The following is a 27,386-nucleotide window of genomic DNA, read 5'->3' as shown; positions in this document are numbered from 1 at the left end:
GATAGTCGACGTAATCGTGGCAGCCCTAATTGAGTTGCAGCGACACTTCCAACTAAAGCCTCCAAGTGAAGCCGAAGAATGGCAGTAAAATACTCCAACCATATAAAGGAAGCCGCAGAAGACAAAGGCTCAAGTTATTCTATGAATTTCTCACCCGAGATGTTAATCTAACCTGATCCATTCACGCTGTTTTCTGTCTAACAACTGCTCGAGGACACTCACAAATACACGTGTACTATACTCCCTTGAAACATGCCTCCGACTTGTCATACGGCACACCAATCCAGTCCCATTTCTGGCCAGCTACGCCTCAGCATCACCCAGAGTAAAGTGCTGTGTGTAGCTCAGAGCCAGTGAAGCAATCATGCAAGGCTTTCAGCTAATCCATGACACCTGTTAGCCATCCCCCAAGATAGAACAACACCGACGTGGCCCTGCCGCACTACGCCTGCTGCTGTGCTCATCACCACAAATGTCTTTATCAGCGGGACAGACGGATCGCAGGTGAGCATATTCTCGTGGTCATCGCAAAGCGGAGAGCGGGAAAAAAGTGAAAGGATGGAGGAAGGGAAGTAAACAGAAAGACAGGCAGGCAAAGAGAGTGCAAAATTGAGTGAGGGGGAAAATAAATCTGGGCAATGGCTGTCAGGAGCGTGAGTGACAGCAGAGATAAGGTCCATCACAGTCTGGGTATGAGGAGCAGGAGGGGAATAGGAGCAGTCAGACATGGTGCAGAATTAACAGAGCTGCTGAAGAGTGGAGGGGAGACAAGTAATGCAAGTGTAGAAGGAGCAGAGTGGAGGAGAGATCGGACACTGGTGCAGGAAGATGAACCAAATAACAGGGCGAAAGGTGCACGACTATATCAGCGTCTGCTCTAATGCAACATCAGCCGTGAAACGGTTAACAGCACTGTTATTAAGACAGAGGAATATCAATTTCAGCATAGCAGAAAGTCTCCGAGACTTTGAGTAAATGCATATAGATAATAAAAATCCAGCTGCGACCGGGAGATAAAATTCATCAGGAGAAATATCCATCTTGGTGACAGGAGCACACACGTGGAGCCTTTCAGACGACAGAGCTGAGGGTTACTACATAATTTTGTCTTCTTGTTTCTTCTACTCATAAAAATCGGATTAGAGCCTCGCTATAAAATTAATCAGGCCAGAGCACATTCCCCTACACAAGGAGCTTCAGTAGGAAAATGTAATAAATTTCCTAGTGAGGAATACCTCAGCTTCCGATTTTAAAAATGGCAGATTGATTATACGGAATCATCCATCCTTAAAAAGAACTTACTAAGGAGAAAAGTAACGGCGCTTTGGCAGCTAATTCTGCCATTTTTCATAAAGAAGGTCTCTTCATATCTCAGCGTTGCATCAGTGACTCTTCAGGCAGGTTGTATTGCAACATTAAGGATCACTTATCTGTTAACTATAAGCTGCTTCTTACCGCAGAAAATGAATTGAATTCATTTTTAACAGGGCAGGGGATGCAACCTCTGATTCTTTAGTTTTGTTGTTAATATTTTAAAGCACTAGTTACAAAAAGTTCAGAAGAAAAGAAACATGGAAGTTAGATTTTGATTTATGATCGATGCTATCAGTACTCTCGTTTGACTGAAACATAAAGATCTGTGAGTCCAGTCCTGTCTTACTAGCGTGCAGCAGGGCAGCAAATAACAAAAGGAAACCAAAAGGAACAGACATACTCGCTTTTATTAAAGCTCATTGGCCTGTTTTGGGTACAACCTTTTCAGTAATCGTAATATTTTGCCAACTTGTGTTATTATGTAGCACTTTTGTTTAGCCACATCTCCTGGTCGGACACCTGTTTGCCTTCCCAGCTCTCACCTACAGCTCGTGGAAGCTGCTTATTCAAGCTGGCTAAGGATTTGTAGTGGGGCTCCGTGAGGGGCTGGTGGGTTGGCGAGTCTGCAGCAAGAGGAATCTGAATTAAAACTGTATGAAATGATAACAGTGATAATCATTTACACCTGGGAAAACAGGAAATTCACTTAAACACACAGGAATTAATCGGCAGTGGAAGCTCAAATATAGTGATATGAATCATCTGCATTGAATCATATCTGTTATTAACCTCTGTCTCTCTTCCACAGCATGTCTTTATCCTGTTTTTCTTCTCTCACCCAAACCAATCACAGCAGATGGCCCCGCCCCTCCCTGAGCCTGGTTCTGCTGGAGGTTTCTTCCTGTTAAAAGGGAGTTTTTCCTTCCCACTGTCGCCAAAGTGCTGCTCATAGGGGCTCATATGATTGTTGGGCTTTCCTCTGTATCTATGAAGCGCCTTGAGGCGACTTTTGTTGTGATTTGGCGCTATATAAATAAAATTGAATTGAATTGAATCACAGTTATCAAAGTGATAAAAAGGATGCTGCCTCAACCTGCACAGTCGTGCTGTGACTTGCACCTGTTTTCATTTTGTGGCAAAACATGGAAATAACTTTAAATTCCCTCTCAATATTCCTAAATAATAAATGGACTTTGCAATTATCTGGTGTTTCCATTAAAAACCAGTAAAAGAAGCTATAAAGACGTTCTGAAGTAGTAAATCTGACGTCCACAGATGCAGAAACAACTCAACAATTTTGATCCACTGATTAGATTTGGGAGTAAAATACATTTTTCACAAGTTTGAAAAAGAAAAAGAAAATTCAAGTGTCTAAAAGTATTTTGTTTTTCAAATTCATGACTCCAGAGCGACAAATTCACACATTTCACTGCTTTTATCCACTTTTGAAAGATTGTTCCAATTATCTCCTGCACTAGAAGACGTTCGGTGTTGCAGGTGTTAAAATGACATGAAAATCTTTTCTGAGAGTTTTAATATTGTTTTTGTATCCACTAAAAAGGATATTTATCAACAGTAGCTGCAGTATTGTGCGATTTAAATGCATTTAATTTACATTTTGATTTAGCCTCAGATGTGACATCAGATATTAATAAGGATTATATCCTGTCATAGCCAAGGTACCAGATACAAGTGCTTTAGCTTTACAGCTGTGATGTAAAGCTAAAGCACTTGTATGCTTTAGCTTTACATCACAGCTGTAATGTAAAACTGTGATGTAACACAGCTAAAGCATTAGCTTTAGCTAAAGCTAATGCTTTAGCATCACAGCTAAAGCTAATGCTAAAGCTAATGCTAATCAAGCTAATGCTTGTAGCATCACAGCTAATGTGAGAAACACAGTAACTGACCTCTGTCCCATTTCAAAGCATAAACGTGATATTTGCTCATTTCCATTGTTTGTTTATGTGAAGTGTAAGAAACAGAATGAGTACTGTGAAAAACTATCTACACAACTAAAAGCAACAACTTGAAGTGATTGTTTTCTATGAGTTCATCGCTCTCTCACATCATCTCTCACATCATCGTGAAGCTCTTTGATCCCGCTCGTCTTTTCAGCGTAGCTTTATTTGATCAAACTTGTGGCTATTTGTTCATGAGAAGCTCTCCTAAGGTTGTGCCACAGCATTTGTCTGGACTTGAAGCTTTAGCTGTCGCGCAGATGGCCTCACGTTTGGCTCTAGAATAGATTTCCACGGTAGACTGAATGACTGCGAGGTGCCCGGGTCCTGTTGCTACAGAAACAAGCCCAGATCATCACTGGACAGTTGGTATTTGATGTCCGAGTGCTGATGTGTTCTCTTTGTGTTTTGCCAAACATAGCGTGCTGCGCTGCGGACAAATATTCCCCTTTTGGTCTTGCATGTCCAAAGTCATGTGATTCCTACTGGATATCCTTCCAAACAAGCCACACTTGTTTTGCAGGGAGAACGTTAACATTTACATGCTAACTGAGCACTGAAGCTCTCTGAGCTCTGCACAGTCCTCTGATGATTGCTCAGTTAAAATGCATTTGATTAGCAGCACTTGGCTGGGCCTCATCTTATTCATTCCTATGCATGTACTTAGCTTTTCACAGAACCCAGTGAAAACTCTGTTCACCTGCCTTTTTTACAAACTACAGAGGAAAAGGAAAACAGAGTCTCCGTTCGGTTGATCCAAGTAGACGAGTGCTGGTCTGAAGCTAAACTTTCTGATGGTTGTCTCTCTGCGTAGAGCTGTGGTAGGTACGTCTGAGAAAGCACCGAGGCTCCCTGCGTGGGGATTATGTTTGCTGAACTCAAAAAAACCCAGCAACAGTGCATTTAATGAATAATAACAGCATAACGTCTCCTGAAAATGTGATTTCTTCTCCTTTTCTTGCCTCTACTTATGTCTATGAGTAAAATTCTCTTTTTTTTACTCATCTTTTCATCCTGTCTTCATCTTTCGCTGTGTGAGTTCTTCTCATAAGCTGGAAAAGGAGCTTTTAAAGCTTACACGTGGTCTACAGGAGGGGGTGTCACCAGAAACAGACAACTCGAGAGTCGTCTTAAGGAGGGCCTGCACAAAGTTCTGTGAAAAGCCTTGAATATTTAGCTGAATAATTTATATGGTGAGAGCTCGAGAGCAGCTGCTGACACAGGCTTAGCACCGGCGCACAATATGATGGCGTTCATTCGAGGAGTCGTCGATGATTCATGGGCAGGTTGGGAAGCGGTCAGGGAGAGAGCAGGGTAAAGGATTTACACAGTGAGCTTAACGTCCTCAAACACTTGTTTTATAAAAGCTCAATTTCTCTGTGGCATTAAACATATCTCTTCCCAGTGAGGAATGAGAACATTAACTGGGACACGGACACGGTGCACTCTGCGTGGCCCCGCCGAGCCCTCTGAGCTGTAACATTTCACGTCTGAGCTGCGCCCCTTACAAGCTCCCCTGACACCTCGATGTATCACGGGAGGGCTGCGGGAGGTTTGGTTAGGGCAAAAGTTTTATGTGTCTTAAAACCTGACAACAGCTGTGGGCATTTCTATTAAAAAACACACGACTCGGTGTTGGAACTGCACCTTAAGGTGGAAGGTGGGTCTTTATCTAGTGCACCTCGTTCGTTCTCCGTGTTTTTGCAGCTCCAGAGGTGAACGGGAGGCACGAAGGCAGCAAAACAACCGAGGGGGCAACTCATAACAAATGCATGTGGAGGGCGTGCTACAGGGCACTCAACTGTTGAACGATTTTACGGTTATTTTATGTGTTTTATGTTATTTCATGACTAACTTTCTGCTGATTTTTAACTTTAGAAATATTCAATCAAAAGTCCAGTTCATTCAAAAGAAGAAATGCTGCCCCTCCTGCTCATTTGTTTCCTTATGCAGCCTCTGCACCTGCATCACACACCCACACCTTCTGCCATCTGTTCGGCGTTTTCTTGAACTTTACCTTTTGAAGAGAAGGATGAAATATCTTCATGTGAGAAAACGAAAGGTCACACTGACTCAGACAAGTTCATGAGCTGGGTGAACAAACACGTGTACATGAAGTATGTGTAGAAGCGACTGAGTGTAGCACCAGTGTATGTCTCCATAAACAAAGTCCATCTGTCAAGTCATTGCAAAGGGCAACTCTGCATAAACCATTGCCTTAAAAAACCTTGATTACTACATTACCAAGAGTGCAGGCTCAGTCTCTGCCACAGGGCACAAAACACGGAAAAACAGCAAAGAAGAAGCACAATTTTACTGAATGCAAAATTGAAAATATCAGAAAATAAGACGATGTATGATGCGGCTGGTTTATGTTGTTCATTCTGGCCGTTAGTGTATCAGGTTCAACTAGGTCTACGATGTGTTTATGCATGTCTAAAGCACCCGAGTTATAGAGACATAATAATATTTATTTTAACTTTAGCTTCTTGGCGCTCAGAACAATATCAAGCATCAGTATTTTCCAGGGTATGGGTGTTTTTAAATTGTGGTATTACAATTAGGGCTGCCACGATTAGTCAACTAGTCACGATTACGTCGACTATCAAAATCGTCGACGACTGATTTAATAGTCGACGCGTCGTTTGAAGCTTTGTAAGATCCCAAAAGACGCAGGAATAAGTAGTAGGATTTAAGAGTGTAATAACGGACTGAAACAGAAGATGGCAGCACTGCATGTACAAGGATGCCAGCTGCCGTTAAACCCCGAAGAAGAAGAAGCTGTGTCCCAGAATTCATAGCGCAGCCCAGCTCAGTTGTCAACAATGGCGGCAGCTAGTTAGTTTTAATATTACTCTTATTATTCTTTCTGGGTCACAAAATAAACGTTTAACATATTTTCAGGCGAGAATGTAGCTGTGTAAACCTCAAATATCTGCTCAGTTTATCAAGACACCACATATTTTCAAAAGCGCTCCGACGTTTTCGGAGGCGTCTGTTACCCACTAGCTCGATAGCTAGCCGGGGGCTAGGCTAATAGTTTTCAAACCCACCGCCGTCTTTCGCTACTCAGGTTAAACATATATATAACTCACTTAGATAACTTAAAAATGTTATTGTTTGGCTTTTTTAGTATTTTATTTGTTCCTGAGTAAATCGGTTTGGCTGAGATTAAAGTTATAGTTTTTACACAGCTGAATAAACGTCAAGCAGACAGCTGATTATCAGAAGTGTGAGATGCTCGAGAATTTACTCCGGTGTCCTGTTATATTTTAGATAGCAAGGAGTTTATTAAACTTCACCGAAACAATCTGCAAATTTCATTAAAATTTAATAAACTATCATCTTGTCTTTATTTTTAGTTAGCACATACCTTAAACACTTAAAGCTGTAAGCTAATGATAGTTATATAAGAGCAAATGCTGCTGGTGCAATAAGCTGTAGTTTTACGTCCAATGGATGATGATCTGATTAGTCGGCTAATCGGTGACTAGTCGACTATCAAAATAATCGTTTGTGGCAGCCCTAATTACAACAACCTTACTGTCAACATTCTAACTGCTTCCTGCCCACGTTTCAGATCACAAATACTTGAAAAGGAAAGCAAATTCTGTTTTCACACTATATAACTAAATATACATCATTCTGACTGTTGTACAGTTACAAGCACAAATACTTTATGCAGTAATCTATTACTTCACTGAAAAATCTGAGGTGTTGTTTGAATGTTTATATTTGAAGTGTCACAGTTATTATTGTCATAACTTATTGTCTCCATCACAGAGCGAGATGCCACTGGGATGTATCTGTACTATTATGATGTCCTAACTTTATTCGCCGCAGTAATCTTTGACATTTCTGGTGGGAAACTGCACGCAGGAGACAAGTGACCTCACATAGCAGACAAAAAAAACCTAAGCGAGCATTAAGAAAAAGCAGAGAGCGAAAAAGGGAAGTTTCTCACCAGCGGATGTGTGAACTCTGGGGCATGGTCGTTCTTATCTGTTATGGTAATGGTGGCAGTGGTTGTTCCTGTTAGGCCCACCTCACTTCCTGCCATGTCCTTGGCCATGATCTCTAACTCGTATGTTGTGGTTGGCAGGGTCTGGAAAGAAAAGACACAGCGAGACACAGAAAAATGTTCAGAAGTATGCAGAAGATATAAGAATGTTGTTGACAATCTATACCGACCTGAATATTCAAGAAACTATGAGTAATAACACCATGAGGTTAACGAGGAGCCATTTAAGTTGCTAACAATTGTAACATCCCTGTAAGGTCCTTTATATGCACCTTCCTGCTCAAACACAAGCGTTAAAGCTCCAGTAAACACTCGCTGCATCTCTAATGAAAGGTCAAGAGCACACATTATGTTTTTTCGCGCATCCTCCACCGCGCTCTCAGCCGTCGGACTTCGTGAAAAGACTATTTTTGTCCCTCTCATTAGTGAAATTATACTTCACACTGTGTTTGAAGTATCGCCTTGCTTTTAGACTCTCCTCTCCAGCCTTTCTGGCTATTTTTGTTGATTAGATGTTGTAGTTTAAAGAATGAGTCGATGATTAAGCCCCAAACTGAATGCACTTTAATTCAGCCTTAAAACTCTAATTAAGTCCTTCACAAGCTAGCGAGATGGCCGCGGCATTGGTTATAAAGCAGACCTCCTGAAAATAAACCAGAATAAGACATTTAATCCATTTGTGACCTGCCAGCATCTTCAATCTATACAATAATTGGAGAAATATAGCTTATAGATAGAGCGAGGGGGAGTGACACTCATAATGATCAGAGCAGCAACAATAAGTCATTGAAATAACGTCTAATAGAAATGTTAACTGCAGTGTATAAATAGCAGGGAGAAGGGCTGGTAAAGCCAACATTTACTTATTCGCTGCAGTGTTTTTGCTCCACTGGAGGTCTTAACTGTCACATGCTTAATAAACTTCATCCATCTGTCTGAGTGAAAACGCTGGTGGAGCAATCCTGCACTGTAGAGTCACCTCAGCCTGCTCACTGTGCCCGGTACAGAAACGGATGGATGGAATTATGTAACTGTCCCAATATTTGTTATTTTGTATCTAAAAAAGAAACCCATCATTCATCATTGGGGTCTTTTTCCTTCTTATACTTGTCTCTGTTTTGGGGTCATATAGAGAAAAATGGCTTCAGTTCATCCTGTTAACCCTTTAAGACCTACCATAGAACCAAGTCCGCCAGAGCTTATATTATATTTTTACATGCTGTGGAGCCATTTTTGGGAGCATTTCAAGTTGCTATACATCAATACAACCATTACAGCCCAAATTTTAATAATATGTCTGCATTAAGTGCATAGTAATTACATAAATTGCAAAAAAGTGCAATAAACTACAAAAAAATTTAAAATCGTTTTTGTTTTTTTTAACATATATTTCTAGTTAGAGAAATTTAAGAGGCTTATCCCTCAAAACTGTAAATACAAAAAAGTTGCACAAAATAGTTTCCCACCACAGGAAATTTATTTTAAGTGTCTTCATAGTTTTATTTTTGAAATACACCAATTTTTATATACTGCAGGAAAAACGAAAATAAATATTATAATGCAAATTTGCAAAAAAGCAGCATATGCATCAAAATAAACTATTTCCAGCAGTGCAATATGAGTCCTAAGCATCCCAGAAACCACACAGAAAGTCATAAAGTCAAACATAACTTTTAAAAACACCAGTATAGGCTCATTGAGGCCCTGATGGTAAAAAACTACATTTCCGCAAAAATGACGTCACTTCTGGTTTCGGCCAGGACATGGCGGACATGTGATAGTTCACGCTGACTGATGGAAGTAGGAAGTGTTACAAACAGCTGATCGGATCGGCAAAGCGTGTTTCTGGAATATTATGTTTTTGTTGCTGCAAGTGATTTTTATGCAGTTTTTGCAAAGTTATATGTGGAAGGAAACTGTGACCGAGGACAAGCTGATGGCATAAGATGTAAGTACAACTCCTCCGGTTTCATATGCAAAAAAAATTATTGCGCTAGCTCACGTGGTTGCAGAGCTACCGGGATTTAAAAGTAGTTACGCAAAACGGAGCGTGCTGCTCTGACCGGCTTTAAAGGGTTAATAATCTTAATATCCTTTAAACACCAGTGTATCTGATCTTTAAATGTTGTTAGTGAGAAAGTTATTGTTTATGGACAAAGGCCTGTGACCTGACATTACCCAGCCTACAAACACGCGCGCACACACTCTGCTCACTGTCACACTGAGTGGCAGCAGCAGTTGTCAGTGTGTGCATGTATGTGTACCTTTGCCTGTTCATTGCTCTAATCAATTTTATGAGACAGGCAGAGAGAGATCATTGGCTACACACCTTCAGGCTCATTTTAATTATCGCTTCAACCAGAATTTAGCATAAGGAACTGCAGACTGAGCTAAATAGCAAATCTGACACACACGAAAAGGCCGTTCTCCCAACTGCCCGACTTAAATGACCCTGTTGAAGGAGGCCACCAGACCATGGAGGGATGCATTTTATGATCCCCGAGTGCGAGAAGTTCACAGCAGCTCTTATTAGAAGTAGATTTCAGCACAACAAGGTCAACATTTATTTCTGCCAATTCTAAACTAAACAAGTTAATCTGCAGCGTGCAGCAGGTGAACGGAGGAAGCTACTTATTCACATTTATTCACATGTTACAGTTTTTTCCAGAAAAATCATCTTTTAAAGTAATCAACTATATTTTTATTATATGTTTATATCAACAGCTTTCACACCATCTTAACTTTTTGTGTTTTAGTATGTTGCAACAATCAGTACTTTTTTTATACATATAGAGCTTTCCCCTTAAATTTTGTACATCATGTTGTACACGTGCCTCATTCAATTATTTCTTCAAGTTATTATATTCACACACTACACTTATTATAAAGATAAACTATTTAATTTTAAGCCACTCTTAGATTATATCACAGGATAATTTAAATGGTTATTTCTGCTAATTTTTCCCATAAAAACACGTATTTTTGATTAGTGATGCTTATTAATTCTTATCAGTGCCATATTTCCCACATTTCCTACATCAGACAGAGTGAAAAACACGTTTTTGTTTCAAACTTGTATTGATTTTAAAAACAATGACTACGTATTTTACTCTAAAACATTAAAAATAAAACACGTAAATGCTAAATTAACCCAAAAAGCTGTTTTTATTTTGGGTTTCAACACGTTCTCATCCCAACACGTAACCTGCCGACGCTATGTGACCAATCGTCTGTGTGAATGTCAGGCTATGGCTAAGGTTAGGGCTACATTAGAAAGCTACAAAGCTTTTAACAATCCAGAGCGTCTCATAAGGACGTGCAGGGGTACCTCTGGCGTTACTATGTCACGCCTTGGGCCGTGACAGATGGTCGGCGTGTTGCGCGTTGGGAATGAGAATGCTCTGTGTGCAGATGACCAGCCGAGAAGCCAGTATAGTCCAGACATCACCTCCGTTCATTCAAGAAGCTGCTGCGTGGTAGACTGTGGGTGCAAAGGCAAGACAGTAAACAGGTGTTTCTATCAATAGTTTGTCACACATGGTGGGTGACAGCTCCGCCCCTCACAACCAGCTCCTGTTCGATCAAACGGCGAGCAGGCAGATGGTGCTCCGTGAACCTGTGAGTTTATTAAACCCTTGCACACAACCACATGTGATACACACATGCTTCAAAACACACAGACGCATCCACACCTGAGCACAGACGTAGACTTTTGCCCTCCAGCTGGAGAAGAGCAAGGCTCTGGGATACCTGCAGTCTCAGTGGTGTCTAAACACATTCAGCGTGGTCTCCTCTGGCGACTGACAACGTCTTAATGAGTATTTCCTGAGTCTCAACTCAATTATAAACTCCCCGGCAGTATCTAGCCAAGAAAAGATGTTCACATTCACTCTGGGCGAGAGTTACAGCGAAAGGGAATTTTCCCTCCAGGTGTCAGAAAACTTCCACTGGCAGCATGCTGATTGAGATACTCCTCTCAGTTAGCTTCTTAATTTTTCAGCCTCTTGTTAATCCGTCTGGAAACACTCAATTAAACTTCTGAGCAGCAACGCTGCCATAGTCCATCAAAAAAGTTACTTTTCCCCCGGGTATTTCACTTCACAAAGTCGAGTCGCCGTGTGGTTAATTGCACTAACCGATGGGGTTTTGCTGAGCTATGTTATAACAAACGTAATAAAAAATATTTGTGTTTGGTTGAATATTTTTTTGATGTAATGTCTGTTATATGAAACTTGGGCATTTGTTTCTGGTACTACAGCTCACTCCAAATAAAGCTGCGACTGGCTCTGCAGAGAACCAGCTTGAAGGTGCCCTTTGGCTCAGGCCCTACCTGGATCAGTCAGGATTATATGCTTAGAGCAGACACCAAGTGGCCGCTGCTCACAGGTGCTGCTAATAAGATACCAATCAGCCACCTGATTGTCAGCACCTGTGCTACCAGAAGCTCAGAGTCAGTAGCAGAATAAGCAATTTGGCAAAATTTTCACGGGTGCAACCCACATGCTCGACTCTGCTGCTCAACCCACAAATAGCTCATATTTTCTTCTGCTTGGTATGTTTTTCCTCATTTGTATTTAAGGAGGAATGGCAGCGTGTTACTAGAACCATCATTTCCCTGATCGGACCTCCCCAAGGGATTAACAAAGGTCTATTCTACTCTATTTTATTCTATTCTACAGTCTTGTTACAAGTAATGAACCAAATGCAAATTTCCTCACGTTTTGTGATTGGTTTATATTAATTGTACATTACATATTATTAATTATCTGTCTCTGTCATGCAGTCCTATAGTCTCGATTCTCCTTTTCTAACTAAACTATGCTAATATTAGCCGTAGCAAATACTAACACATAGATAGAACATAAAACGTCGGCTGCATCCTTCGGAGGACCCGGCCTTCGCGGTCTACGTGGGCCGGGTCCTTCAAAGACCGAGAAGGCCGGAAGTGCGAGGCTGTGAAATTGGACGGTCTAGCCTTCAGATTTGCGTCACCGCTGTGTCGGTGGAGTTTAATAAACTCGCCGTCTGCTCCTTGCTATTTAAAATATAACAGGACACTGGTGTAAATTCTCGACTGTTTAACGTTTATTGAGCTGTGTGAAAATCCCGGAGGAACCCACCCGATGGATTAATAAAGTTTTATTTTATCTAATAATCTAATAACTTTGATCTCAGCCAAACAGATTTACTCCAGAACAAATAAAACACCGAAAAAAGCCAAACAATTACATTTTTAAGTTATCCGAGTGACTTATATATCATGTTTAACACCTGAGTAGCGAAAGACCGCAGGGGGTCTGAAAACGATGAAGCCGGGAGTCCGCTGTTCTCGCCGGCTGGAGTGACCATTGAACCCCTCGGTCAGCTATCGAGCTGGTGGGTAGCAGACGTCTCCGAAAACGTTGAAGCACTTTTGCAAATATGCGATATCTTGATAAACTGAGCAGATATTTGAGGTTTACACAGCTACTTTCTCGCCTTAAAATATGTTAAAAGTTTATTTTGTGACCCAGAAAGATTAGTATGAGTAATTTTAAAACTTAGTAACGGCCGCCATTGTTGGAAACTGGAGTTTGGCTGGGCCGCGCTATGAATTCTGGGATATGGTAGGCCACGAAGGACACTCCCGACCCATCCTTCAAATTCGGGGAAATGAAGGACGCATTTGTCGGCCGCATTTGAAAAAGTCGACGAATTGGGACAGCCTTCGTCGCCTGGCTGTGACGTAATCGGCCTTCAAATGCGGCCTCCGGAGGATGCAGCCGACGTTTTGGGACACAGCTAATGAACTCCTGGCAGTGCAACATAAAATCATGGATCATATCCTGTAAACCAATAACTGCTGTATAAATTACTCTTTAAATAGACAATTCAGTGTTTAATGAGCAGTTTTGTCTTATTTTTAGTCCAGTTTGACTGAGGCAGATATATTTTTGTCAAGAGCCGCTGAGTTTTATTTAGAAATGAAACCTCAGCTGAACTCTTGAACTATTAGAAGAATGGACGCCAGAATGAGAGAAATTCCTTTATTCGTTTGAAGAATGGCACCGTCTTCTCCTCTATGTACAGTAGAATTTATTTTGTAAAACATAAGTGGGAGAAAAACTAGGAACCCACGGGCGATTTCATTGAGTGATCGCAGCGACGAAAGCTGACGTAAAACCGAACAAAGAACTAATGAAGTCAAGCGCACCGAGTGATATGACGGGCCTCGTTTCAGCAACATCTGATCTGGGAATGACATTTCAGGCCATCGCATTCTACCTTGAAAGGATTTTTTTTATCAAAGCCTCTCAAGTAAGGCCACAAAGCCGGGAGAAAAGAAAGGATGAGAAGAACAGAGCGGTAGAGAGACAGACAGAGAAACGATGAGGATAAGCGAGGAAGGGATGAGAGAAAGCGAGCAGTCTGACATCTGAGACACCGCATTAACTCTCTGAAAAGGTGTGATATTATAATCAAATTGGCAGTGGGCTCTTTGTTCTCCTCTGGCCCTTCGGTAGAGCTCGCTCACAGCACCGAACCTCTGGCTATTCTTCAGGCCTCTTTTCAAATGCTTAGTGAAATGATGACAGGCATAAAAAGGCTTAGAAAAAACACAGTTAACGTGAGTTATATAAAAATCTGCTAGTGACAGAATTTCTACCGGAGCAACATTATTCCTCTCACCTTTACTTCATTGTGCTTCACATTTTTTGTGGTGGAGAGCAAATTTTAAGAAAGCTGTGGGGGGAAAACTCCAACGTTTCTTTTGTCCTTGATATTGAAAAGACGGCATAATTATATAATTATCAAACGGTGCTACAGAAAACGTCTGATCTTTGCCTGAAGAACTTTTATTTTCTGCTAGTTGAACTTGGCAGCACCTACAGTAAATAACAACAACAAAGAAATGCATAGCTTTATTTTTGCCGAAGCAACTCACATCCTCTACGACATCGCCCGGCACGCCAAACTGTACGGCCTCAAGGTTAACGCCGAGAAGACCAAAGTCCTGACCACCGACGGCTCACCAACGATCGTCCACCTCGACGGTGTGCAGATCAAACAAGTCCAACAATTTCAATATCTGGGGTCCCTCGTCGAGGAGAATAAAGTGGCATCATCAGTGGAGATATGCTCCAGAATTGGGCAGGCGGCAGAAGAAGAAGAAGAAGAACAACATCTTATTGGCGACAAAGATCCGCCTTTACCGAACCCTGATCCTGCCCATTCTACTTTACGGCGCAGAGACGTGGACAATGCTCCAACACGACCTGAGCAAGCTCGAAGTTTTCCAAATGCGTTGCCTTCGATGCATTCTCGGCGTTTCCCTTCGCGACTGTCATTCAAATGACACCATCCTCACCAGCTGCGGCAGCCAACCGACGATCGGCGACCTAATCCAGCGCCGCCAACTCCGTCGGTTTGGCCACATTTGTTGAACGGACCCGAGCCGCTACCCCCATGGCCTACTCTGGTTGACCCGCCCCGCCGATTGGAGGGTGCATCGAAATGCACCAAAGAAGACATGGATGAAACAAATCCAGGATGACTTGAAGGCCCTTCGACTTGACCTCGAGCAGGCAAGAACCATCGCCTTAGATCGAAAAGCGTGGAAGATAATCGTTGGTCAAGCAAGAGAACCTGCGGCACCTACAGCAGCGTACTGGTTGCGCGGCAGACCACCGCCGCTGGTCGCCCGCTAAGGACAAGAAGAAGAAGAAGATAGCTTTATGATTGTGCTGTATCATCTCTCACTATCAAGCCTCACTACCTCAGAGTATGAGCATCCATACTGATGTTTGTGACGCTTGGGGAGCACAAGCTTTACCTCACAGAGACAATAATCAGTAAGATTAGAATATATTTTGTTTTATTTGCACAAGTTTAAAGCAAAAAGCTTCCTGTCACTCAAATCAAAGCGTGCACGTTGTCTTACATACAGGTTACAATGCTGCCGTCTCAGTCTAGTAGACGTATTTCCGGATGTTTGATGCAGTTGTAACTTTCAGCAGTAACTGGAGTGCAAACACGTTGTCTATCTGCCTCAAAATCAACTCAACAAATGCCAGCAACCTCCTGCACTCCACCCCTGTAGACACATGATTAATCACTTTGACAACAGTTAATTACAGTATGATGGAAGACACTTGAGGCTCTTATCTGGGCCACTTGAACCTGCACAAGTGTTTCTTTCGGTTTCTTTCATCAGCCTCTTGTGCATTTTTAGCATCCACAACAGAATCATGTAGGTGTTGGTGGCAGTGCGGCAAACTCTCTGATAAATCTTCTTTTCTTGTTATTATTATAAAGAGATTTTGCAGCTTCTTGTGTGTTTGATCAGAATAGTAACGTGGGCGAGTTCATGTAAAGAGAGAGAACATTTAGCTGCACGTGTGTTATCAGGTGAGATTGTGGTGTTTAACAGTAAAATCCGTCATGCCCAACTCTGCTGCCCTGGGTTCCTTTGCTAGCTCTTCCTGTGACTATGTCAGTAACTTGGGTGTACTGCTGGATAGCTCGCTCAAACTCGATAAGCAAGTGTCTGCTGTAGTGAGATCGAGCTTCCACCAACTGCGCCTTATCTCTAAGGCTAGGCATCATGTTCCACATGAGGACCTGGAGAAGCTTATTCACGCTTTTGTGACCTCCAGGTTGGATTATTGTAACTCCTTGTACTACGGTCTTCCCTCTTCTCTTCTTCTTAGACTGCAAACAGTCCAAAATGCAGCAGCCCGCCTCTTGACTGGTACCAGGAAATTTTGCCCTATTACTCCTGTTCTAGCTAGCTTGCATTGGCTGCCCATAAAGTACCGTATTCAATTTAAAATATTACTCCTTACATTCAAAACTATTAATAAATCAGCACCAAGTTATCTTAGTGAACTTCTCAAACCACATACTCCTGCTAGAACACTCAGATCTGCCACTCAACTACTTCTGACCCAACCCAGATCTCGGCTGAAGTCTCGGGGTGACCGTGCGTTTGCTCTGGCTGCCCCGGTACTGTGGAATAACCTTCCTCTCGACCTCCGCGCATCTGATTCCATTGCACTGTTCAAATCATGACTAAAAACCCACTTATTCAATCTTGCCTTTCCCTCTAGTCAATATTTCTTTTCTGATTTTATATCATGCACTTTTATGCTAATTGAATTTCTTGTTTGCTCTGTACCTGTTGCTTTCCTATGTATCAGTGACAGCTACCTGCTGGCATACTTAGCACTTGCTTTGGTCCTATTTCTATTATCTTCCTTCTATTCTCTATCTTACTTGTTAAGCACCTTGGCATACCCTTGGTTTTTAAGTGTGCTTTATAAATAAAGTTTATTATTATAAATAAGGGTTAAACTTCAGGATAAGAACTCCATTAAAAATAATAGATTCATGCATCCATTATGTACTTCATGTGCATCTTCTACACAAAGTATATTCAGACAAGACCACAATTATATCAACTATCCTCTGCAACCAGTCTGGTGTTGCTAGCATTGAATTTTGGCTAACAGCATTAGCATCTGCTGATAGTTCATGCTTCAGTTTGCTGTCCTTCTGAGTTTGCAGTTGACTTATGGTCATTATTATGGCATGATTTAATTCACAAATATATAATCTTCAATAGTCTTTTAATTTAAAGGAAGCAGCCTGTACACAGTGTACATGTGCCCACTTAGCCAATGCAGTATCCATCCAGTAATGGCTCCATTTGACTTTATGCATGTTGAAATGAAGTTTAAGCAAATTCTATATAGATGGAAATTTAATGATTGGCTATTAATTGTTTTTAAGTCATACATATGCAGGACAAATTGGTATTGATGTGCGAACGTGTTGAATGTGAAATATCCAGAGATGGATGCTCTCTGTGACAGTGAAAAATGTTCTTCTCTCTCTTAGGAACACATGAAGCCCTAAAGCAGGGGCGTCAAACTCAAGGCACACTTTAGGTCGCAGCCAAACAAGACAAACATTTATTGAACAAACTAAAACATGTTTTTTAAACATAAATGTGAATAAAAACAGACAGGAATATTCTTCCAGATTAAATAAAGTTTAAAAAAATTAACTTTAACTTTAAATATTTTGCTCTTCATAAAAATATATCCTGTCAAAATTATGCAAGTTAGAAATATGAACATGCTGCCAAAACCGCAGAAAAAGTAAATGAAAGCAAACACAAGGTTGGAGCCGCATGTAGATGGAGCTGGGCGTTGCTGCAGGAGTGGAGCTAAAAAACTGTTAGAGGTGGGAATCACCATACAGCCCACGATACAATATTATCACGATACTTAACACACGATACGATATTATTGCAATTTTTTAAAATATCTTGCGATATTCAGATTCTGTACATAAAGGTAAACTTTATCAATATTCATTTTCTCTAATATCAAAGTCTCACACTCAGTCTTTCTCTCATTTCAGTTTGATTGTTGACAAACTGAACGGTTTGTATTACAGTCTAGTCCAACTTAACTGAATCAACCATCTGGTACAATTATAGCTATTCTGAACTATGCAGTTTATGAAAACTATGCAGCCCCTTCAGCAACTGAAGAATTTGAAAGTAAATTAAAACAAAATATAATTTTACATTAAATAAAAAGTTTTAAACTTAATTAAAATAAAACATGTCTTAAATTAAAATAAGTAAACTGTCATGTTTATTGCTGCCAAAAACAAGTGAAACACATTTGGACAGTGAAGGAATGTCAGGATTCTTGCTCAGAAAAAGGATCAACATGCTCTGAAGTCAGAGCACAAAAACCTTTTTGTAACAAAGTATCGATTTCTGCTGTCCCTGTATCCATACATTATTAGCAAACAAAATATCACCATGCTACACAGTATCGATTTTTTCCCCCACCCCTATAAACTGTGCGGGTCATTCAGTATCCTACTTTCCCTTGAGTATATCATTACACTGCAGCTGCATCTGAATCTGCACAGGCGCAGTTCAGCAAAGTGCGCTGACTTGGTTCAACATTACTCGGCAACAGGGAAAGTGAGGCAGGCTGCACTGGTGCATTTGTGACAGCTTCACGTGAAACGCCTTCACCGCATCATACATGTCCATGAACTGACAGGTTTCCTTGATGAGCTCAAAAACTCTGTTGAGAACTTTTCCCCAACTCAGCCAGCGGACCTCTGTATGAAGGAATGTCGGAAAACTCTGAATCGATTTCCCACATAAAAGACTGAAACTGACGGTTTAAACTTTTAGCTCAGATAAATTTACGGTCTGTGTTACGGTGATCATTACATGCTCCATTTTTAGGACTTTACCACACGGCCTTTCCTGGTGTGTGATGCAGTGATGTGCTGATAACTCACCGGTACATTTCTCCTCCTGCATCTTTACTCGCATCCTGCTGACTAGTCCGCTTTTTTCACTGCACAACACGGCGCTCCATCTGTTGTAAGTCCAACAAGTTTGTCCCAGGACAGTTTCACGTCGTTACACTTTGACATACGTTTTAAAAAATGTCTTTTCCTGTCGTTGTCCCGTGCATCGATTTAATGTCCAATATTTCCTCTCCACGGATGAAGATGGTCGGCTGTGCAGTATCTATCATGTCTGTACTTTCATCCACAGCAAGATGCAATAAAGTTTTTGCTTTATTTCACACAACTGTGTTCTTAAATCAGTGACCATCTCACAAACGATCAGCAATCGTATTTCTGCTCAGGCTCACATTTGCCAAACTCTGCGTTTTGTCTGGACACACGACGTCGCACAGCTTCAGAGTGGTACTGGGCTGATTTGGCTCTTCTGCTACAATAAAACTTGCTTTCACAACAGCTTCACTTTGTGATTTTGCTGCTGAAATGTCAGATTCTTCTTCTTCTACTTCCTGTAGTTTTTGCATTTAGGTTTTTCAGCTTATCCTGATGTTTTGTCTCGTAGCGCCGTCTTAAATTAAATTCCTTCATTACAGCCACATTAGCTCCACTAATAAGACTCACGGCTTTACCAGCATGTCTGTAAACATATATTCAGTCTCCCACTGGCGCTGAAAGGCTCTGCTTTCAGAATCAACTTGTCTCTCCACCATTGTGAGCGGCTAGCTAACAGAAGTTTGACTTGATTGACGGAAAGTTCCCAGTTAGCCTAGCCAAGGAGGCTGCAGCGCTGCATTATGGGATCTGTAGTTTGTATATTATTAGCGCCTCATATCGCCGGGCCATGCATAACAATAATAATACATCTGTATAAAATGATCTCACGGGTCGGATATAAATGTACGCCGGGCTGGATGTGGCCCACGGGCCTTGACTTTGACACATGTGCCCTAAAGTATTTTCTCAAAAGGTTTAATCATCTGAAGTCGTTGCCCACGTGCTACATCTTTCTCTGCACCAGCACTGCAGAGTATATCTATCTAAAGATGGGGAAAGTAGCCTGTTTTTAGCACTCAGATTATACAGATGCATCACTTAACCAAATATTTTACTTGACTTAGAATTCGTAGGCACCACTGATCAGTTCTACATGAGAAATAGAGGCTATTCTCATGTAGAACTGGGTAACTCATAAAGCACTGAAGTAAAGGAGTGACTAACGGCTGCTATAGAAACTTTTTTTCCTTCTCAGTTGTTCCCATTTGGGACACCTCTGCGTCAAAAAAGATGAATCCATGAGAAATGACCGAGTTTTTCAGCTACAAGCCTGTGAGCGTGTTGGGTCTCTCTCACAAAGCTCTGATAGTAACTGACAAATCCTACGACAACGTCGTTGGTTAAAGTTGCTCAGCAGCTTTTCAGTAAATAACAATAATAATCCTGGAAGCTCTCACCAACAGCACGATGTGGTGGCAGCGAGTGATACTGAGAAGATGCCGCGCCATCAATAACATGTCTCATTATTTCTTACTCTTCTGCACCAATGTCCAAATCTGCTGACTTCTTCCCACCATCAAACAGAAAACTCAAGTTGTAGGATCACAGATTTGTTGGAGCAGAGGTGATCGGGCTCATTTTCAGAGCTCCGAGTGCAAATGGACACAGTGAGAGTTATTGAATGATCGAACAGCTGCTCAGGAAACAGTCCAGAGGTGAATATGTCTCATCTGACTCATCTGACTCATCTACGACCTGAATATATCTTATCCTCTATACCATCATTTCATTTTCTTTATTTAGACACATCTTGTTATAAGATCTAGTTTCCAAGCACCTGCACTGTAGAAATATTAAACCTTGTGTAAATACGCAAGCATAAAATAGATCTCAGCCTGCAACAGCAGTTAAATGAAGCCAGGTGATAGCAGTGCAACACACATCACGCATAAAAAAGCAAGAAGACGTGGTGGGTTACGCTGGATCTTGATGGTTAGACAAGGATAAAAGGACAGAGACGAATAAAGGAAACAAAGATCAAATGATCTCCGCCTAAATCAACAATTTCAGGACTACATGTAGTCCATATCAACAAACCTCTGCAGTGAATAGACGTAGGCTGCCGGGGATTCCCATGATGCATTGAGTTTTTCCTTTCCAGTCACCTTTCTCACTCACTATGTGTTAACAGACCTCTCTGCATTGAATCATATCTGTTATTAACCTCTGTCTCTCTTCCACAGCATGTCTTTTATCCTGTCTTCCTTCTCTCACCCCAACCGGTCGCAGCAGATGGCCCCGCCCCTCCCTGAGCCTGGTTCTGCTGGAGGTTTCTTCCTGTTAAAAGGGAGTTTTTCCTTCCCACTGTCGCCAAAGTGCTGCTCATAGGGGGTCATATGATTGTTGGGTTTTTCTCTGTATCTATGAAGCGCCTTGAGGCGACTTTTGTTGTGATTTGGCGCTATATAAATAACATTGAATTGAATTGAACATGTGTGAGTTCACTTTGCTACGTTCTCATCCACCCAAAGGGACTGAAGAATACTAAAAGAAAAGATTTTGTTCATAAAAGTTAAGTGTGGAAGATTAAATATGTAAATGGGCAAATGCCCAAAATGGCTAAAACATAATTTCATTGATCTGACAGAAGTGCAACTCCTAATTTTCTTTCAGGAAGCAAGCCCAAGGCATAAAAATGCAAGTTAATCATCTTAAATGCCTTTCAGACTTTGGTAAGCAGTCCAGTACGGCACCAAGAACCATCTTCCTGTTTCTTATATCCTGTAGCTGCTTACATTCTGTGAGATTTATCAGAAAGAGGCCAAAGTCTATTTATGAGAGTAGTAACAAAAATAGATAGGCTCGCGGCCTCTTGACAATTATATCATGTTAATTACAAAAGGAAGGATTTGTTAGTGAAGCAAAAATATCCTTTCTCTGTGAGCAGTGTGTCATGAAGCAATGTGTATCTGAAATGGGTTTTATATTCCCCAACGTGAGAATAAAACAACCTCTGCTGTAGTCGTTGTTGGCTCGTGGCGGTTTACCAGTCCTATCAGGTACCAGAGACGTCTGTTTGGCTCAGTGCGGGTCGTAAAAAACAAAACCACATGATTATCCTGTATTTTGTTTTATGAGATAACACAAAAAGTAGATACTGATTCTCATCAAATGAAAAAATCTGCAGGTTTTACTCACTTTGTTGGCCAAATAGTAGGGCTGCTCGATTATGGCAAAAATGATAATCACGATTATTGTCACTGAAATTGAGATCTTGATTATTTGACGATATTTATTTGACAATAACAATGTGTTGAATAATGACTTTAAAGATTGTCAAAAATAATATAAAATAGTGTAAATACTGATAACAGTGCAAATGTTTGCAATATAAGAAATAAATGAAAAATGTAAACATCTATGTTTAGTGAACTTTGCAGTGTTGCTCTGTGGTGCAGCTACGACACTGTAGCAAAGTTTACACACTGTGTCTACTTGATCCACGTCTGACTCATGAACCCATAATGTTTCCACACCACTCAAGTTTTTTTTACCTCTTTTCAACCAACAGCAGTCACTCTCCTCTCCAAATAACTTCTGCTGAGCTTTCCGAGCTTCCCTCGGGTCCTCTTAATCAGCGGTCCCCAACCCCCGGGCCTCCGAGAGTTGAGGCTCAGGTGTGAAATGTATAGTTTTCAGGGTTTTTATCGGTTTTCAGCGTTTACTCGGTTTTCCTGGGTCTTTTCACGTGTGTTATGAATAAATCTTCTTTTTTCGGTACCGGTACTAGTTTTATTTTGTTGTATTTATCCGCGACACCTTAAAGGCCGGTCCGTGAAAATATTGTCGGGCATAAACCGGTCCGTGGCGCAAAAAAGGTTGGAGACCGCTGCTCTTAATTGTTGTGACACGTGTTCGAAACGCAGAGAGGTGCGCTCGATTTGCCACACGGAGCAGCGCGAGAGTAAAGCACGAGGGAGGGGCTAATAATCGGCTCAGTCATTTTTAATGATCGTTGAAAGCCCAGATCGTAATCGAGATTAAAATTCGATTAATTGAGCAGCCCTACCACATAGTGATGCGCACTATTCAAAATAACCTCCTCAAGCAGCTCAGAACACTCGGCACCCATATCATCATATAATCGGAGGATTAAGTACATTTAAGTGGATTCAGCGTCACCTTTTCGTCACTTCTTCCAACCTGAGCACACAGCAAAGGTGTCCCCACTGGGAAAAAGCCCAGTATGCCAGATTACCAGTCCAGACGTGGTTGTTTCAAAGGTCTCAGCACTGAACCTAAAAAGTCCAACTTTTGATCTCTCAAAAAGACATCTTCAACTCCAGTGTCCCTCGCAGGCCTCCGTAATGTGTTTCTATGTTACTGTATCAACATAATAAAATGATGGTGGAGAAAATGTGCTTCTTAAAGTTTACCGGTGAATTCGGTGCATTACGATACAAAGGCAGAGAAGTGCTGCATTTGACAGACTGAGATTGAATAATCTGAGAAGGTTTGGCATTCAAAATAAACAGCTTATACATGGACTGTACTTTAGATTAGTTTCTCTTTAAACATCAAGAAGCTTCTGTAGCTTTTGGAAGAAGTACATTTGATTTACATTCTTTCAGGAAGTGTTTACTGAAGGAGCTGCGATACAGCTGCATCATGATTTCACTAAATCAAAGTTTTTTTGTCTGCTCGTTCACACTACAAATAAAATGCGACAGCAAACGCGCTCTAGTGTGAACGCTCAAAGCGGCCTCATGCGCAAAAGAAGACGTCACACACAACGCGCTCTGTTTAGACCCAGAGCAACAGTATTGTTTGACTGATGGCCCTTAATATAAAGACTTCAGACTTTACGTTTCCCAATTTTTGCTTTAAGTTATTTTGTTATTTACATAATAATGTAAATAACAAAATAATGATCCTTATTGCTGTTTTAGAGGAGCGCTGCTTCAAAGGATAGTTGCAGATTTCTGTCAGAATCTGCAGATTATGCAGTACAAATAAAATGTTCATGTTTCTCCAACGTTGTCTTCCCAACAGTTTCACCGGATGGCCAGGAAGCGTTCGCGATGTCTTCTCCGGCGCTGATAATTGGCGTCTGTCTTGTGTCAGTGACGTAAAAGACAGATTTAATGCGACATGACCATCAAACAGCAGCTTTCTGAAACATCGGATATGTATCGGATTCAGAACCACATACGAAAGTGACCCAGATCGGATTTGAAAATATCGGGTTTGTGCCGTTCACACTGTCACACCATGATCGGATAGATGGTCGCAGAGGGTCAAAAAAGTCGGATTTGATGCGCTTTCGCCTGCAGTGTGAACGTAGCCTAAGACACGATTACACTGTCTGTCTGATCAATGTCCATAATAAATACTACTCTGGACAAATGGACTTAACAAATACAAATACCTGCCCACCATCATTTCAACTCTTTTCTACTGAGAACAAAATGATCTAAGTTCAAATAATTCAACTGGAAAGAAACTCGACAAAACAGAGCAATTCAACATGCATTCGAGTGAAACAAGCTTCAATTTCCCCCCCATGCTCGATGCTCTAAGGACCGACGAGAGTTCTGTATTTGTCTCCTTTTTGAATGCTCTTCCAAACTAAGCCTTTGTCAGGTTAAGCCTCTTTTCTGTTGGGTCTGCAGACACACTGTTAGCTTCAATTCATAGCAATGAAAACATCATGAATTCTTAAAGGTGTATACAGGTGTATGTGTTACCCTAATGCTCAAAGGTTTGAGGCGACTTCAGCAATCACTCGTGTGGTTCGGTGATACGTTGTGTTACACAATGTTACACAATGTTACACAATGTCTACTGTGTAAAATACCTAAATGGTCATAAGAAAACCTTTTTCAAATTATGTTACCAAAGTCACAAATGGTACAAAACACAATCAAACAAAAAAAGGAAAACTAATAGTTACATAGTCAAAGTGCAATTGTTCTAATGCTTCAAACTGTGTAATACAACTCAGCTCTGAACCAAACAGGAAGCGAAGATGAGCACAAGAGTGCATTTGGGAACAGATGACAACTGGTAACCAAACACGATGATACGAGGCGACTTTTGTTGTGATTTGGCGCTATATAAATAAAATTGAATTGAATTGAATTGAATAAAATGTATACAGGCTCATAAATCCATAATTCATTCATAAAAGGACAAAACAAATGTTTAAACTGACATGGAGCATTAACACACGTACAAGCTGTCAAATGCACCGACGACAATCAGACTTTTGAACCGAGCACTGATAACAAGCTGCCAAGGTTCCTCTTCTCGTATGCGCTGTGCATATTCTCCAAAAAGAATTTCAAATTTTGATTCATCTGACCACAGAACACTTTCCCACTTTGCCTCAGGCCACTTTAAATGAGGTTTGGCCCACAGAAGAAGGTGACCTTTTCTAAGTCACGGCAACATCTTCTTCTTTGCATGATATTTCTTTTACCTCCATTTGTGGACGGCATGGACAAATCAGAGAGCGATTTCTGGAAGTGAGTCCTATCTTTTGATACTGTTGTGTATTGTAGATGATGAGATATTCAAAGTCTGAAATTGTTCCACAAGTTTGCAGGCTGGTGAACTTCTGCCTATCTTTACTTCAGAGAAACTCTCTAAGATGGTAAATAAATGGTAAATGGCCTGTATTTGTATAGCGCTTTTACTAGCCCCCCCTTGGGACCCCAAAGCGCTTTACACACCCACTCATCCACCCATTCACACACTGGTGGAGGCAGCTACAGTTGTAGCCACAGCTGCCCTGGGGCAGACCGACAGAAGCGAGGCTGCCATATGGCGCCATCGGCCCTTCTGGCCAACACCAGCAGGTGGTAGGTGAAGTGTCTTGCCCAAGGACACAACGACCGAGACTGTCCGAGCCGAGCTCGAACCGGCAACCTTCCGATTACAAGGCAAACTCCCAACTCTTGAGCCACGATCGCCCTTTTTAATAGCCAATTATGTTACTGATCTGTTGCCAATTAACATAATTAGTTGCAAAATGATCCTCAAGCTGTTTCCTTTTAGTACCACTTACTTTTCCAGCTTTCTGTTGCCTCGTCCCAACATTTTTAGATGTGTTGTTTCCCTCTAATTCAAAATGAGCAAATATATTTGGTGAAATAGAAAAATACTTAATTTTAAACATTTGATATGCTCAATATGTCCAGAAATGAGGGTTTATAAGATTTACAAATCACTGCATTCTGTTTATTTAAACTATTTTTCTTTGTTCTTGATTGACACATTTGTTCACTAATACCATAAAAGGTCTCACATATAGCTATCACTCAGTTTGCATGGTACATGCCGTTAGCAGTGTCATGCCATGCCAAGCACCGCTTTATCAGAGTTAGTTTGCTCCTGCATAATATTCAGTAAGTTGAAAAAAGAAGCACAAAGTGCACATCAAACTAATCTAACTCAACGTAAAGGTCTGCTTTGCTGTGACTGTAGAACAACATGCAGCTGGAAGGTCTGACAGAGGCGGAGGCAGGTGATCCGCTGTGGTCACCCTTAAAGGTAAGAGCTGAAAGAAGAAGACGACAATGACTGCACTACAAACAGCTGATGTAAAGTGTGCATTCTTATGATCGTTTGCTGCCAGCATCCATGCTTTTGCAAATGACAGTATTTGTGTTACGCTGAGATTGTTCGAAAAATGTCAATTCTTTCCTGAAAGTACAGTTTCTGAAACTGCCAACTTTTAAAATGCTGACACACCGAGTCTACATACAAGATACGACTATGGGTAGGATCTCATTAGTAGCCTCCATATAACAAATGTCCTGCAATATACTGTCAATCTGTCGATATTTTACTTCCATAGGCAAAACACAGGCTGCACTCGTCTCCCATCCCTCAAACTATGACACTGACAAAGTGGGTGTCCAGGACATATGGATGATGTATAGGTCGATGGACAGATGGATGGACAGATGGAACAGCAATAAATTGTTTAATAAATTTCAATCTCTAAGGAGACACAGATCTGCAAACAAACGGATTCTTTTTTAAGAACGAAAGGACAAAATGATGCGAGGGAAACCAGATGGCTGAGTGGTCATTGCTCATTTGCAATGACGACCATCAGAGATTTAATCTTTCTATTTTTTTCTTATATTTTCCATTTTGAATGCATCAAAATAACTGCAAAATTCACACAGCTTCTCTCTCAGCACCACCCTTTTGGCTTATAAGGTGTATGTATTGATTTGTTCTCGCATTTCACCATTAACCATATTTATCCTGCTTCATCAGGCCAATTAGTATCAAGATGATAAGCTGGTGCAGCACCAGTGTCCCTCAGCTCTCTCTGATGAGTGTGGGGCTAATTGGGGTCAAGGTTGGGTTTAAGGCTGTGGTGAGTTAGAGCAGAAAGCACAAACCGGGGCTAATCTAATCAGGTGCACCATCAGACCGCAGTCTAATCACGTCATTTAGTAAGCACTTAGATGTATATTAGGAACAGAAATAGCCACACAGTCCTGCACGCAGAGTGGATCCTGCACTGTGTGTGTTTGTGTGTGTACATAAGTGTAAATGTGAGTGACAGTGTGTTCGCGTTAAGTGTAAACATAACCATGATGCCTGCCACCATCGGAAATATCAAAGACCCATCTGGGAAGCATGCGTGCGCATTTGTGTGTGTGTGTGTGCGTGTGTGTGTGCAGCAGTTGCAGAGCCTTCAGTATAGAACCCAGGTGTTCGTGTTTAAGTGTTAATTAGATTAGTTT

At 41.2% G+C, this 27,386-nt stretch overlaps 1 protein-coding gene across 1 annotated transcript in view; it reads right to left on the bottom strand.

The window, feature by feature from the left end:
• Positions 1 to 27,386, bottom strand: part of cdh13 (cadherin 13, H-cadherin (heart)) — a 463,504-nt gene that overhangs the window by 94,537 nt on the left and 341,581 nt on the right. Inside the window, exon 9 of the mRNA XM_087842806.1 lies at positions 7,240 to 7,380. Within this exon, the coding sequence (XP_087698932.1) occupies positions 7,240 to 7,380 (141 nt within the window). The remainder of the gene's footprint in view (positions 1 to 7,239; positions 7,381 to 27,386) is intronic.

Source organism: Neolamprologus brichardi, chromosome 7 (assembly GCF_056152115.1).
Source record: "Neolamprologus brichardi isolate AB-2024 chromosome 7, ASM5615211v1, whole genome shotgun sequence".
Taxonomy (NCBI): domain Eukaryota; kingdom Metazoa; phylum Chordata; class Actinopteri; order Cichliformes; family Cichlidae; genus Neolamprologus; species Neolamprologus brichardi.
This window is presented reverse-complemented; position numbering and strand designations above follow the sequence as displayed.